Raw genomic sequence first — 13,689 nt, forward strand, 5'->3', positions numbered from 1 at the left:
GTGCTTTTCCTCCTGCAGGGCGGCAGCATACGTGTCTTCGCCCACAAGGTCTACCTGGCCACCTCCTGCTCCAAGTTTTACGACCTCTTCACCATGAGCCTGGGTGGTGGAACAGCGGCAGCAGGGGGAGGAGGAGCAGGAGGGGACGGGGTGGAGCATGAGGGAGGAGAGGAGCAGATGGAGGGAGGAGGAGGAGGAGAGGAAGAAGAGCAGAGCAGACGAGGAGCCAAAGAGCAGGCCGGGCGCACCAAGAGCCTGGACATTGACAAGGAGGGCGACGGGGGCACGCGGCACTCCAGGCGTCCTCTCCTGCTCGAGCAGGGCTCTCTCAGGACTTCCCAGAGTGATAACGCACTCCCTGCCTGGGGACAGGGCACACCCTCGGGGGCCATGGGCACTGGACGAGCCCTAATGTGCTGGGGGAGGGGCTTCCTTGGGGTGTGTCTGGAGCACGTTGACGACCCAAAGACGGGATTGCCACGAATCATGACTGTGGTCTCTATGGACAGCCTTATTCAGGAGGAACCCTTTCAGGTAAAGAGACAATACTGCTTAAGTTAATTTGACCACTGGCATACGATGTTCATCACAGCCTCTGGAGAAGTTGTGCTCAACACTAGATGAATTGTTTAGAAGCTGAGAGGTTGGAAGTCTTTGTGAATGATGTGAATGCACCAGATTCATGATCCCAGATTCACTTCCATTCACACACAGTTTTTTTTGCTAACTGGATGCCACAACTAGAAATGATAGGAAAGTGTCCTTTTCTGACACATTTTGGCATTTTTTAAAACTACTTACCCTCTAAACGCAACACATTTTTTAACTGTCCACTGTTCAATACCTGTAATTTGAAACATTTCAAACATTACCGTAAAACAGAAAGATTTGAAAGAGGGTGTCCATTGAAACTCTCTTCTTTCTTTCTCCTCCCAGGCGGTGCTACAGTATTTATACACAGGCAATCTGGACGAGGGCCGTGGGGACCTGATGCAGGTGGCCACCATCGCTGAGCTGCTGGAGGTGTTTGACCTGCGCATGATGGTGGCCAACGTACTCAACCATGAGAGCTTCATGAACCAGGAGATCACCAAGGCCTTCCACGTGCGACGGGCTAACCGCATCAAAGAGTGCCTTAGCAAGGGCACTTTCGCTGGTATGATTCGCCAACATCCTTTCTCTTCAGGCAATCTGGACTGCTAGCCCATAGTGTCCCTGCAGTGGTCTTCAGCCTTGCTGCATCTCAAACGCCACAAGCATATATGCTATTATATATGGCGCAGGTGCAATCATTTTGGATGTTTCAGTTAAAAATGGAGGGTTGCAAAATGTATTGTATGGATTAATTTCATACCATTTCAGCAGTAACTGTCTGTGAGTGTTGTTGGTGTCTTGTGTGTTTATTGTCTGGTGTTTTGTCTGCTTGTTTTATGTGATCTCCTACCTTGACATCCCATGTTTTGTGTGCATTTTGTGTTGTTTGCATGTTTGTTAAATGTCTTTCCTCAGTCATCTATACTCTGGCTCCTCTTATCAGATGCTATAGTCTAACTAACTAGGTATTTTAGAGTAGAGTTGGGTAAACCAAAACTTCTCGCTAATTGCTATCTTCTATTCTTTTTCACTGAATTATCTGTTCAGTATTCACTACCTCCTGTTCCTTCAGTTCTGGTGTATTTTAATCGCTATCCTAGCTAGCATAGTTCATATACACAAAATGGCTGCTGGCCTGTGGTGCTTTGAAACCAAGTCTTCGCCACGGCTGTCTCTGCTCACTCGGCTTTTCTCGAGCTCAGTAATTGCCGAGTTCTCCTCTCCTTTTCGCTGTCTATTAATAGTCCTCACCCTGTCAATTTATTCATGTGTCTGTCTGTGTATTTGTCTTCCCGTTTGTCTCTTTCTGTCTGTCTGTCTGTCTGTCTGTCTTGTCTGTCTGTCTTGTTTGTCTGTCTCCCCCCTCCGTAGCCCCCAACTCTGTGACACACGCCGAGATGTCTGCTCTTTTCCCCCTTCGGTTTCAGATGTGGTGTTTCGGTTGGACGACGGCTTCCTGCCGGCCCATAAGCCCCTGCTCATCTCGAGCTGCGACTGGATGGCGGCCATGTTCCGTGGCTCCTTCATGGAGAGCTACATAGAGGAGGTGAGCAGATAACCAAAATAAAATAAAATCTTGGCCTACGAACACCATTTGAACTTGGAACTTTGGTCATGTATCTTTGCCTTAAAGTGTACTTAGCATCCTCTCAAAGCATGTGAAAAGAGTCAGTCTGGAGGATATGTGGCACAGGAATGAGGTCAGTACAAGATATGTCTGCAGCCCTGTGAACAGATTGCAAGTAAAAGCACAAGACAGGTAGAGCGGAATGAGAAGAGGATTGGGGAGTGGGTGCTGTGGGCCGTGACCTACATAGAAGAACACAGAGGAGCACTGCATGCATATGTATGTGGTGGCCTCTTTCCCCAAAATAAGCCAACACACACACACACACACCCATGTGGTGCTATATACATCAGATTGTCAGAAACTGAGGAGACGAGCTTCAACACGTCCAGCTTCTTAAGGACTCGCTGTTAAGGAAGCTGAAGTTGGGGAATGTTGAAGTCACTACTGATGAAAACATGATTTTCTTTGCATTGTGTCACTAACTTAGTGACAGCTGGTAAGATATGAACTGGAAGTGGAACACACAGATGAGACTGTCTTCACTGGCGTCCTCTGAAAAGGTGCTGCTGCTCTTTCGCGATGCCTTACACTGCAAAAACAGGAAATGATTGGACCCCCTAGGGTCCCCAGACTGTTAGTCTGTGTCATTTCCTGCCTGCACACAGCGGATCTCTGGTCCAGCCATGCCTTATCAGGACATGTATGTACACAATAATGATAATACAAATTTAAAAAAATTCTCCCCCAGCCACAACTGTATTAGAGGCAGTCCTACAGCACCTCACTTACAGCCATCATCATGTTAAGAGGAACAGATGGCAGAGTGAGGATGACGTGAGAGTCACACTGCACAGGACACAAAAGTCTTATCAGGGCGCGTAGGAATGGGATAGATCAAATATGCAGGTCAGAATTCCTGCCGCGGCTGTTCTCTGTAACCATGTGGCGGTCTGGAGCAGTCTAACCCTAAGAGGTAGCAGCAGTAGGGATTCAAGCCAACCATTACGTTCCCAGAGCAGCACCTCTCCGATTAGGTGATCTTTTGGGAATGAGCTCTAGCCACTGTTTGGCTGGACTTTGTTGTGTGCAGCGAGAACAGCTGAGGGAGGGATGGAGGGAGGGAGAGTCTGGCGAGGCTGAGTGTGAACCGGGACTAGTGGCGAAGTGCTCAGGGTGGGCCATGGGCCTCAAAACCATCACTTGACTGTCTCTGGTGGCAGAAGCAGCAATGGCAGACGGTAACCATCGTCACCACTGGCACTGGTGCAAGATTACCAGGATTTGGGTTTTTTCAAGGGATGAGAGAGATGTCTGTAGTAGAAGCTTGTGTTGACTATAATAGCACAAACAACCGAAGTTACACAGAGAGGATCTGAAGGATGCGAAAGGATCTGCTCCAGCTGAGGTGATATGTGTCAAGCCTGAGTGAGTTGGGTCATTTCTCTTATGTCATTATCATCAGATGTGTGGAAAGCGGAAGTTAGCTAATTATTGAAGGGGGGTGGGGGCACATTCAATCTTGCAGGAATTTTATATAAAATATACTGCATTACAAAATATATATACTGCATTGGTGAAAAAAAGTGTGCCATGTTGAAAGATTGGCACAATAAAAAGCAAATCTGTGTGCAGACCTCATTAGAGTGGGCAACGTTGAGTCATTGTCCTCCCAACTGGTGCTGTGCCACCCAGACAGAGGCTGTCACCTTGTTTGGTACAAATGTATTCGGCTGTAAACTGCCATGGAGGGGATGGCCTATTTATAGGTGCCAAGGCCTGCCAGTGTGCTCTCGGCCTGTAAACAGCATTTCTGTGAGGTAGTGGAGAGTGACAGTTCTTTCACCTCAGACAGTACAATTATGACTGTCATTGGCTGAAATGTCCTATTGTTTGCAGTGTTGTTCCAAGCTGTCATTCAGGTACTTTTTAGCCTCGTTTTTTTCATGTCTTTCAACTTCCCCTTTCTTTCTCCATCTATCACTCTCTCTCTCGCTCTCTCTCTCTCTCCTGTTTACATTTGACTGTGGAACATTAGGATGTTAAGAAGGACGAGATGATTTTGCTGTAGAAACACTTTTATATTTAAACCCAAGGTTTTACCATGATTAAGATTTCATATTGTAGTGACTTGTTTGGTATACAGCATGCAAACACAACCAGTCTGAAAGCACATGATGTTTGTCAGATGGAGCACTGACAGTTTCTCACTGCAAATTAATTAAGTGAAACAGGAAGTGAGAGTCTGGACAGTGAATGGAGGCGAGATTGTGCTGTGATATGGGCATATGTTTCTCAGCATCTCTCCCTCCGTCCACCTCTCTCTCTCTCTCTCTCTCTCTCTCTCTCTCTCTCTCTCTCTCTCTCTCTTTCCCTCCCTCTCTCTCTCCCTCATCTTTACTGTCAAAGTCAGTGTTCTACCAAATCTGCATGTCTTCTTTTGTTATCCCACCTTCCTGTATGCACAAACACATCTGTGGGGATGGAAGCCTGGAGGCGAGCTCTATTGCAGTGCTTCCCCCTGCAGCGAAGCCCTGGCTTTGAGGTCTCTCCCCCATGCCCTCCCTCCTCCCCCGTCTGCCTGGTGAATTGTCTTCACTCTGACCTTTCAGGGGTAATTATGGGTCACCCATGAGCTGACATTTTGGTAATTGGTTGGTAGACGGGCAGTTGAAAGGCATCCCAGAGACTTCTGAAGGACCCTTTCAGTGTGTGTGTGTGTGTGTATGTGTGTGTGTGTGTTTGTATGCATGTGTTTGTAATGTCATCCCTACAAAGCATCCTCAGCCACGACTTCCTCATCCGGGTCCTCATCTTGTGTGTGGCAGTGTGGGTGTTTGTTTGTGTGTGTGTGTGTGTGTGTGTGTGTGTGTGTGTGTGTGTGTGTGTGTGTGTGTGTGTGTGTGTGTGTGTGTGTGTGTGTGTGTGTGTGTGTGTGTGTGTGTGTGTGTGTGTGTGTGTGTGTGTGTGTGTGTGTGTGTGTGAAACAGTGAAGCAACAGCTGTTTGATGTAAGGTTTCTGCTTCACTCTTCCTGTTCCACTGAATGCTGTACTGATGGGAAAGGAAGTCAGTGAACTCTTAGGAACCGTTTTTTCTTCAGCTGCGGTTAACCCACAGAGTTCACTTATTAACACAGAGGCCCTTAAATTCTAGAAATTCTGCTAGTTTGTAGATGCTTGTGTGTGTGTGTGTGTGTGTGTGTGTTCTTATCAATTTCATGTCTAAAAGTGAATCTATGTGTGTGTGTGTCTGTTCTTATCAATTTCATGTCTAAAAGTGAATCTATGTGTGTGTGTGTGTGTGTGTGTGTGTGTGTGTGTGTGTGTGCGCGCGCGCGCCTGTGAGTGAGTGCAAAGCAAGACGTAGAATGTGTGCTTGTGAGTGGAGTGAGTATATGTGCATGTGTGAGTGTGTATGTGCATGCAACAAGAAAAAGACAGAGTGTGTGTGTGTGTTGTTATGAATCGAGTGTGTGAGGTGAGCGAAACCATGGTTCTGCATTCCCACCACTGCAGTCTTTCTCACTCTCTCTATTTCTCTCTGTCTCATTTTCTCTCTCTCACTCTCTCTATTTCTCTCTCTCTCTCTATTTCTCTCTCTCACTCTCTCTATTTCTCTCTCACTCTCTATTTATCTCTCACTCTCTCTATTTCTCTCTCACTCTCTATTTATCTCTCACTCTCTCTATTTCTCTCTCACTCTCTATTTATCTCTCACTCTCTCTATTTCTCTCTCACTCTCTATTTATCTCTCACTCTCTCTCTGTTTCCCTCTCTCTTTCTCTCTTTCTTGGGTCCCTGTTGAAATCGTAATTCTTTGGCTGCTTCGGGCAGTGGGAATAAGTGTGCCTTTGTTTGCTTGTCTATGGGGCCAAGCTGGATGAGAACAGACTACCCTCTTTACCCGCTGGCATTGCAGACACTCAGTTATTTGTGAAACGGGGGTGTTTTTGGAAAGGGACAGGGGTGTGTTTGAATAGGATGAGAGTGGGGTGTATGATGTCACGAGGCCTCTGAGGGTTACTGGATCTTTCTGTCTCACACTTTCTTCTCTCGATCTGTCTCTCTCTCTCTCTCTCTTTCTTCTCTCTCTCTCTGTCTTTCTCTCTCTTTCTCTCTCTGTTTTCTTGTAGCTTGGGTATTTTGGGGATGGTGGAACAGAGCGTGAACCTGCTGTGATGTGTTGCTTTGCTCCCTGCCTTGACCAGCCGTCTCCACAACCTACACACACACACACACACACACTCTCCCTCTATCTCACAGACTAATCCTGCAATCTGATCTTTGCAGTGCTTTGAGGTTAGGAGACGTCATGAGGCAGGCCCCTCACAGAGCCTTTTATCTCTGGCCAGATGAGAGGGTCATTGCAGATGTATTTACAGTAAGAGCAGAATGCCTTCACTGAGCCCTGTCCTGCATTAAGGATGCCCAAACTCTAATGACACCAGAGTTGTTAGGCGTGCGAAGTAACAGCATACCAGTTAAGACTTAATAACTACTAATGCTTAACATGATCTGTCTTGTAAACTACACGCTCATTTATATCTCTGTGTCTCTTTCTCTTTCTCTCTCTCTCTCTCTCTCTCACCTTCTTTGTTTCACGCTCATTGTCTCTGTGTCTTTATTTCTGTCTTCATTTCCTCTTCACTCTCTCTCTCTCTCTAACCTTGTCTCTCTCTCTCTCTCTCTCCTCCTCTCGTCAGGTGGCGATTCCTAACACTGATGTGGCGTGTATGCGGGCGGTGCTGGAGTATCTGTACTGCGGGCTGCTGACTCCCAGCCCCGACCTTGAGCCTCTGGAGCTGATCGTCCTGGCCAACCGCCTGTGTCTCCCCCGCCTGGTGGCTCTCACAGGTACGCTCTCCTTCAGAGTCGAAATCAAATCTCATGTGATCAAGGTGGAAATCAAGCCTAAACGTAGCCATGTGGACTCGCCACCCATTTGTTCAGATCCATTGCACTGTTTCAGTGTGTGCCGATGTGTTTGACATCATAGTGATAGGAGATTAGAAGAGTAGAATATTTGGTGTATCGAAAGAGCATTAACACATCCAGCTATACAGGAAGTTGACGTGCTGTTGTTTTCTGTCCCACAGAGCAGCATGCCGTAGATGACCTGCTGCACGTGGCTGTGAAGGGGGTTGACATTGATGGACAGGTGCTCGCTTACCTGGAGAGGGCTCAGGTGGGAGATTCAAGAGATACACAATATATCACTTCAAACAAAAACTCTCCTCCGATGTTCCTCACTGGATGTGTACACATTTTTATTATGTGTATTCAAAGTTCTTTTCCTGCAATAATTTGGTTATCTTTTGACTTATCAGAGTGTTAATGATACTTTTTATGATACTTCTTGGTGGTAGTAATTATATGGAAGAAATTTGCATTTAGCATTTAACAGAACAGAATTTTAAAAGCAGGGACCTTTTTCACATCATTTTATGTTGCTTCGCCTCAGATTTGTGAAGCTGACATTAATTCAAAGGCTTTTTTTTTTGTCTATTTCTATTTTTATCTTACTCCCCAGAGACCATTTAGTTCCCTTTACACTGTCGTTAAGTATTTTCTGGCATGTCTGTACAGTCAGAAAAAAAGCCTTTGTATTTGTTTCTCTCTGATCTGTCAGAGAGTATTTGTTCATCCCATTTAATGATGGGGCTTCTCTGTCTGTGTCTTTGCAGTTCCACAACGCAAAGCAGCTATCAGTATGGTGCCTGCATCACATCTGCACCAACTACAACAGCGTGTGTCGCAAGTTCCCCAAAGAAATGAAGAACATGTCGCCAGGTATGCGGGCTGCTGGAGGTGTGATGCTTGATGTTGGGCTGCAGGGGTCCGTCTCCTTCATTTTTTTTTCAAGCAGTGCTTCTCATTCTTCCTCCAGCCCCCAACACCCAGCCCCCCCCCCCCCCAACCCCCCTCACTCCACTCTGCCTGTTCTCCATCTGTCCTTGCTCTGCACACCCAACAGAACTTTTCAGTGGCAGTGTTGATTAGCTGAACACACCCGATTTAGCTTATCAAGACCTTTTGCTGATAATTATACTTTATCTGTTAATAATTCATACTTGTATATGAACTATGGTGGTACCATACACACATACATTTGCGAATCGTGTTTCCTTGATTTGTGAATTTTGAAACTATTCTATCTCTGTGTCTGTCTGCGTCTCTCTGTCTCTGCAGAGAACCAGAAGCACTTTGAGAAGCAGCGCTGGCCGCCCGTCTGGTTCCTGAAGGAGGAGGACCGCTACAAGCGCTCGCAGAAGGAGCGTGAGCGCGAGGAGGAGCTCCTGCGCAAGCAAAACACCAAGAGAGGCTGGTGCTTCTGGAAGCATCCAGCGCCCTCCACCTCTCACATCTCCTGAAAAAAAAACACCACCCCGGCTCTCTTCCTCCTTGTCATCCCCCTCCTCCTCCACCAAGTTGATCGACCCAACCCACAGCCTGGAGGTGCAGCCTTGCCACCAGTTCATCCTCCCCCTGGTGTGTCTGTGTGATGGTCTGTAAAGTCGGCTATGCAACGCTCCACTGCGTGAGGCCGGCCATTATGTCTAGCCTGCCATGGGACGCATATGCCTCTGGGGCAGCTCAGGGGCAGTTCTTCATCCAGCAGCGGCAGCAGTACCTCTGCTGCTCAGACAGTGAGGGAGACCGACTGCAGCTGGGGCCGTGAGGCTTGCTTACAGCACGCCTGCCGCCTCATGGCGCCTGTTTGTGAATGTTTGTGTGTTTGTGTGTGTGTGTGTGCAAACAGGAGAGGTTAGAGACTAACCCAAAGCCCCTTAGGAGAAATCATGAACAAACAAACAAACAAACAAACAGACATGGGTATGAGCTGCCTTTTCCTTTCAAACCGAACCAAGCCGCAGATAGTGTGCATGCGTATTTGTGTCCATGCTACTGCCTGGCTGACTGTCTGCTGTGAAAACCTTACAACCCCTGCCCCCTAATGATATTCTCCACCCACAACCCCCACAGTTTATCTCAGAGAAGCGCTACACTTGAGATTATGACCACCAGGAAAGAAAGGAACATTTTAATTTAAAAACCCTCACCCAGACTGCCTCGAGCACCAAAGAGAATTGAAGCCCATCTTTTCTGAGACTTAACATGCTTAACCAAACCCACCTGAGACACTTAATGGCAATGCTGGAGATGAGGGCTATTCAACCACTGCCACTGATGTATTTAACCCCTTTTTTTCCCTCACCCATTGTTTTTCTGGATCATGGACGCTACCTGCTGGATCACCCATTTACCCCAACCAACCAGAGGCAGTATCACCTCCATTACACTGTGAATATTTTTTTTGTTTTGTGTATGTTTGTTTAAGGAACAGTTAGAAGAACTGAAACACAGGTTCAACAGAATCTGCGTTGAGCTTTTCTCAGTTAACAGTATCTGTGTAAGATCTAGACTATTGACCTGACTCATCTTACTTTTTATTATGAAAATCCACTTAACCCATTTTTTTTCTGCCGGAAACCAAAAAAGAAAAAGAGGACATATTTCTTTTTTTCCTCTCTGCCCTTTTCTCCTGTCATCTCTTACCCCTCTTTTCTGTCTATCAGAAACCTAAAAGGGGAGCTGAAAAAGAACTGTAAGGCTGGATCCAAAATCTGCCATTTCTGCTTTTAGTCCTGTTCTCCCTTCTACTTCATCGATAACAAAACAAAACACCTACCTGTGTTAGCTAAGGCTAACTGGCTAGTTAATAAGCTAAATCATTTCTGATGACTCACTGGTCTTCACCTGAATTTTTGGAAACAAATGCAAGTAAAGTAAGACCCAGCATTTGTCTAGAGGATCAGGAGCTGGAACAGGTGTGAAAGAGCAGTTAAGATTTTGAATCAAGCCTCTATGTGATATGTGCTAAGGAGGGAGTGAGGACTCAAGGGCCTGTACCCACTACTTCCTTGTGATGTTTCAAGCAGGTCAAACCTTCCAAGATCTTCCCTTCCTATACCACCATTCAGGGCTAGACAGGAAGCACTCTGCCATGTGTAGCAAAATATAATTCTTACTCAGTTGCTACATTTCAAACACCATTAAAGGAACACTTCCCCCAAAATCAACATCAGGGTCACAAACCAGTGGAATACACAAATCTAGATCATGGTAGTCTTCTTGACTTGGCTAACCCTGTATTAATGGAAGTAATATTTTCAGCTGCACATTTTTGGAAAGACTGAAGTAACCAACTTGCCTTGTGTGACATTAATCAACTCTTTTCTGCTGGTCACTTCTTAGATGCTGATTTAGAGCGTGTTGTTGCTTTAATGTGATCTCACCTAATTGAATGGAGGCCACGAAGTTCACTATACACTTTTAGCAACGCAATATCCCTTAGCTTAATTTTGTGGAAAACCTTTGAGGGATTCCACTTACTGTATTTCCCTCAAAGGAATGAAGGTTAAAATGATGCCTTGTAATTCTCAGTTGTGAGTGCTCCATAGTTGTGAGGTGGTATAAAACCAAACTGACCAAGCTGAGTCCAGTACAATATTGTGCCATTTGAGTCTCTTCCTAGCTTGGAGAGTGTTTTTCTCCCCTAAATTTCAGCAGTGTGTTTTGTTTTTTGGTTGAGACTCTTACTGGGTGTGTTCTCACTTTGTTTTAATGTTTTGCTCTGCTGAGTAACTTCAGAGTGACCTGGTGGTGCATTTACATGTGCTCATTTTGTAGAGGCTCTTACCTAAAGTATATTTTGAACCAGTACTTGGGATCCCGGAGATTTGAACGTATTACTTTAGCATCGGTGGTGCCATGGTCTTTCTTTTGGCCTGTAAGGTGCAACCATTGAATGTGAACAACCTTTTTTGGGGGGTAACCGTAGCTTTAAATATCTATTTTTATTTCAAGCATCTCCCAACTGTCCATAGAGACCATTAGAAAAATTCCCTACTTTGGGTCTGTCTGTCCATCGGCCTTTTGTACAGCTGATGAAATAAACCCTATGGCCCCTAACCAGAGCTCCCACTGGGAATCAGGATAATGGTCCCAAAGACCCATTGTCTGTAGAAAAAAACAGTGCCTCAAGTGGTTAATTAAGGGCTCCTTTACTGTCCTATAAATGTTTTAAGTAAGCTGAAGGAGTGCCTGCCTCTTTTTTAAGCCACATGGAAAGGGTGACATGATTAGCTCAGGTCATGTGACCTCTCTTCTTGTGGAAACAGGCTACGTCTTAATGCCTGGGTCAGTGGTGTCAGAAGAACCAATTGCTTCAAAAACCACTCCTTTGGTCCCGAGCCTTTGTTTTCCTCTGAGGGAATCAATTTGACGGCCTGAAAGTGTGTAGAATGGTATACCGTAAGTATTGTGCATGGTAGATATTCATAATAAAAAAAAATTGTAGCATGTAGAGTGGTAGCATTAGCGTTAGCATAGCGCTACAGACGGGCTCTGTAGCGAGTTCCCAGTAGCCTTCTTGATAGGGTGTTCATGGAGCAGAGTTGAGCTTGCCTAAGATGGTGGATAGCCTTGCTTTGACCACTCTGGCCTTGCCTTGAACATGCTCTATGTTTTCTTGGGTATGTGATTGCAGTTGCACTTTTTCCCTCTCCTCTGAGGCACCTTTGCCTGTTTCTTTTGTGCGTGGAATGACTGTTTTTAAAATGAGACTCTTTCTTTTTTTATATATAAAAGAGGTCTTTTATAACATACTCTTCATGTAGAAGATATACTTTGTATTTTATCCTAAATCTGAAAAATAATTGGTTTTCTCATGTCTGAACACATTTAACTGTCCCCAGAATCTTTCTATAGAAATGGCGTATGATTCTTGAATATGTTAGTTACTTGTTGCAGCTTCTCATGATCCGGTTTGCATGGGAGGAAGTAGTACACTCTCAATTAAAAAGGGGCATTTTAATCTTATGCACAGTGCAATTACTTTTAACATTAATATGGTGGAAATGTGATAGATCAACACATCGTGTTGGAGAAGAGATGCCAAGTTTTGCAAACATAGGGGTTGCAAGTTTGTTGACAGATGACATTCTGCAGATGGTGACCTTGTTTCTTTAGTAGCTAGAGATGTCATTCTGGTTCTCAAGAATGTATTAATCTGTGGTACAGCGTATTAACTTAGTGGATTTGAAAACTGAAAGGCCGAACTTGTATTTGAAAAGTAATGCTTTGTCCAAACCTCTGAAAAAGAACACAGTGAACTAATGAAATCCCTTAAACAAATGCATGTGGACTGTTGGAATGTGCATGGAGGAGGTAACCCGAGGGGTTTGCATGCTGTGGTTGGCATTGATGAGGGATTGTGTGCTTTTTGTGTAAAACAGACTCCACACAGTGTTGAACATCTTATCATTGATTGGTCCTTCGAGACATATATTCACCTACCATATTTGTTAATTTGTTCATATTTCTCAATTGTAAGGTTGTTCATATTCATTTAAAGGAAACTTTTTCCTTTGCTTTTTATCCCTCTTGCTTTATATGATGTGTTTGCTACACTGTAAATTACTGGGTATGAGATACACTGTCCTTACAGGAAGCATTTTGGGTGATATAATGGCAAGCCTGTGGATATTGCTGAGTATGACTTCTTTATCTTTGTCAGTAAGAGGGCAGAGACCACCTGCTAATGGCTGGTCTTGGGGTTGCACGTGCCTTAGGGAGCAGATTATGCCTTTAGTTGCCCGTGTTCCTGAATTCTTCCAAAACTGGAACACAGAAACAAGACCTCTGACCTTGATTTAGATGTAGTGTTAGTGAACACACACACTTAAACACACACTCTCTCTCTCACTCACACACACAAACACCCAATATATATATATATATATATATATATATATATATATATATATATATATATATATATATATATCCGCAGGCAGCTGACCACAGAATTCCAGAATTCTTCCCTCTTAGTGCCTGTTGACAATACAAAGCAATCTCTACCGCTCAGTGTAAATGCCCGTGTTTTTCTTTGCTCCTACTTTGTTATGCACCCATTTCTGTCATACTGTCAGTGCACAGTCAGAGATCGAAGTTTTCCCCGACCTATCTTTATTGTAATTTATTTTTCTTTGAGATCCGTGAATCCTTCCCTTCCTTCTTTGTTTTTTGCATTATTTTAGTTTCTTTCTCTGCGCTCAGCGGCCTTTAAAAAAAATGTTTGTCGAAAATTCGATGGCCACAGAGTGTAAGTGTGTTTTATTCAAACTACCTAACACTCGTTTTTAACAAACTATTTCAAATGACCTGCCCATGTCCACCTTGAACTATGCTATCTTGAGCAGTATAAGACATTCGGACACAGTGCCCTACAGACCACACATTAATCACCATGGGCACATAAACACACAATCAGTGGTAGCACCCTTAGAGTGCCCCCTGCTGTTAGACTCACCCCAATGCCTTGGCCTTAGAACAGACGGTAGCCTTATATTCTCATTGGCAAATAATCCCCCAGCTCTCACTCATGCCAGCATGGCTTGTTGCCACTACTGTAAGGCTGGTTTGCCCACTCACAAACTGGGCCTTTGGGTTCTTGGAGAGCCCA

The 13,689-nt window shown here is 44.9% G+C and overlaps 1 protein-coding gene across 3 annotated transcripts in view; it reads left to right on the forward strand.

Annotated features, from left to right (window-relative positions):
- The window catches only part of rhobtb4 (Rho related BTB domain containing 4), a 37,933-nt gene extending 24,965 nt beyond the window's left edge, over positions 1-12,968 (forward strand). For all 3 annotated transcript variants that reach the window (XM_080852062.1, XM_080852061.1, XM_080852060.1), the window contains 7 exons: positions 1-534; positions 937-1,156; positions 2,022-2,140; positions 6,866-7,016; positions 7,259-7,347; positions 7,847-7,952; positions 8,352-12,968. The exon at positions 1-534 is cut by the window's left edge and continues 319 nt beyond it. In XM_080852062.1, the coding sequence (XP_080708188.1) occupies positions 1-534; positions 937-1,156; positions 2,022-2,140; positions 6,866-7,016; positions 7,259-7,347; positions 7,847-7,952; positions 8,352-8,533 (1,401 nt within the window). In that variant the 3' untranslated portion in view covers positions 8,534-12,968. The remainder of the gene's footprint in view (positions 535-936; positions 1,157-2,021; positions 2,141-6,865; positions 7,017-7,258; positions 7,348-7,846; positions 7,953-8,351) is intronic.
- Positions 12,969-13,689: the final 721 nt, after the last annotated feature.

Source organism: Sprattus sprattus, assembly GCF_963457725.1.
Source record: "Sprattus sprattus genome assembly, chromosome: 15".
NCBI classification, from domain to species: domain Eukaryota; kingdom Metazoa; phylum Chordata; class Actinopteri; order Clupeiformes; family Clupeidae; genus Sprattus; species Sprattus sprattus.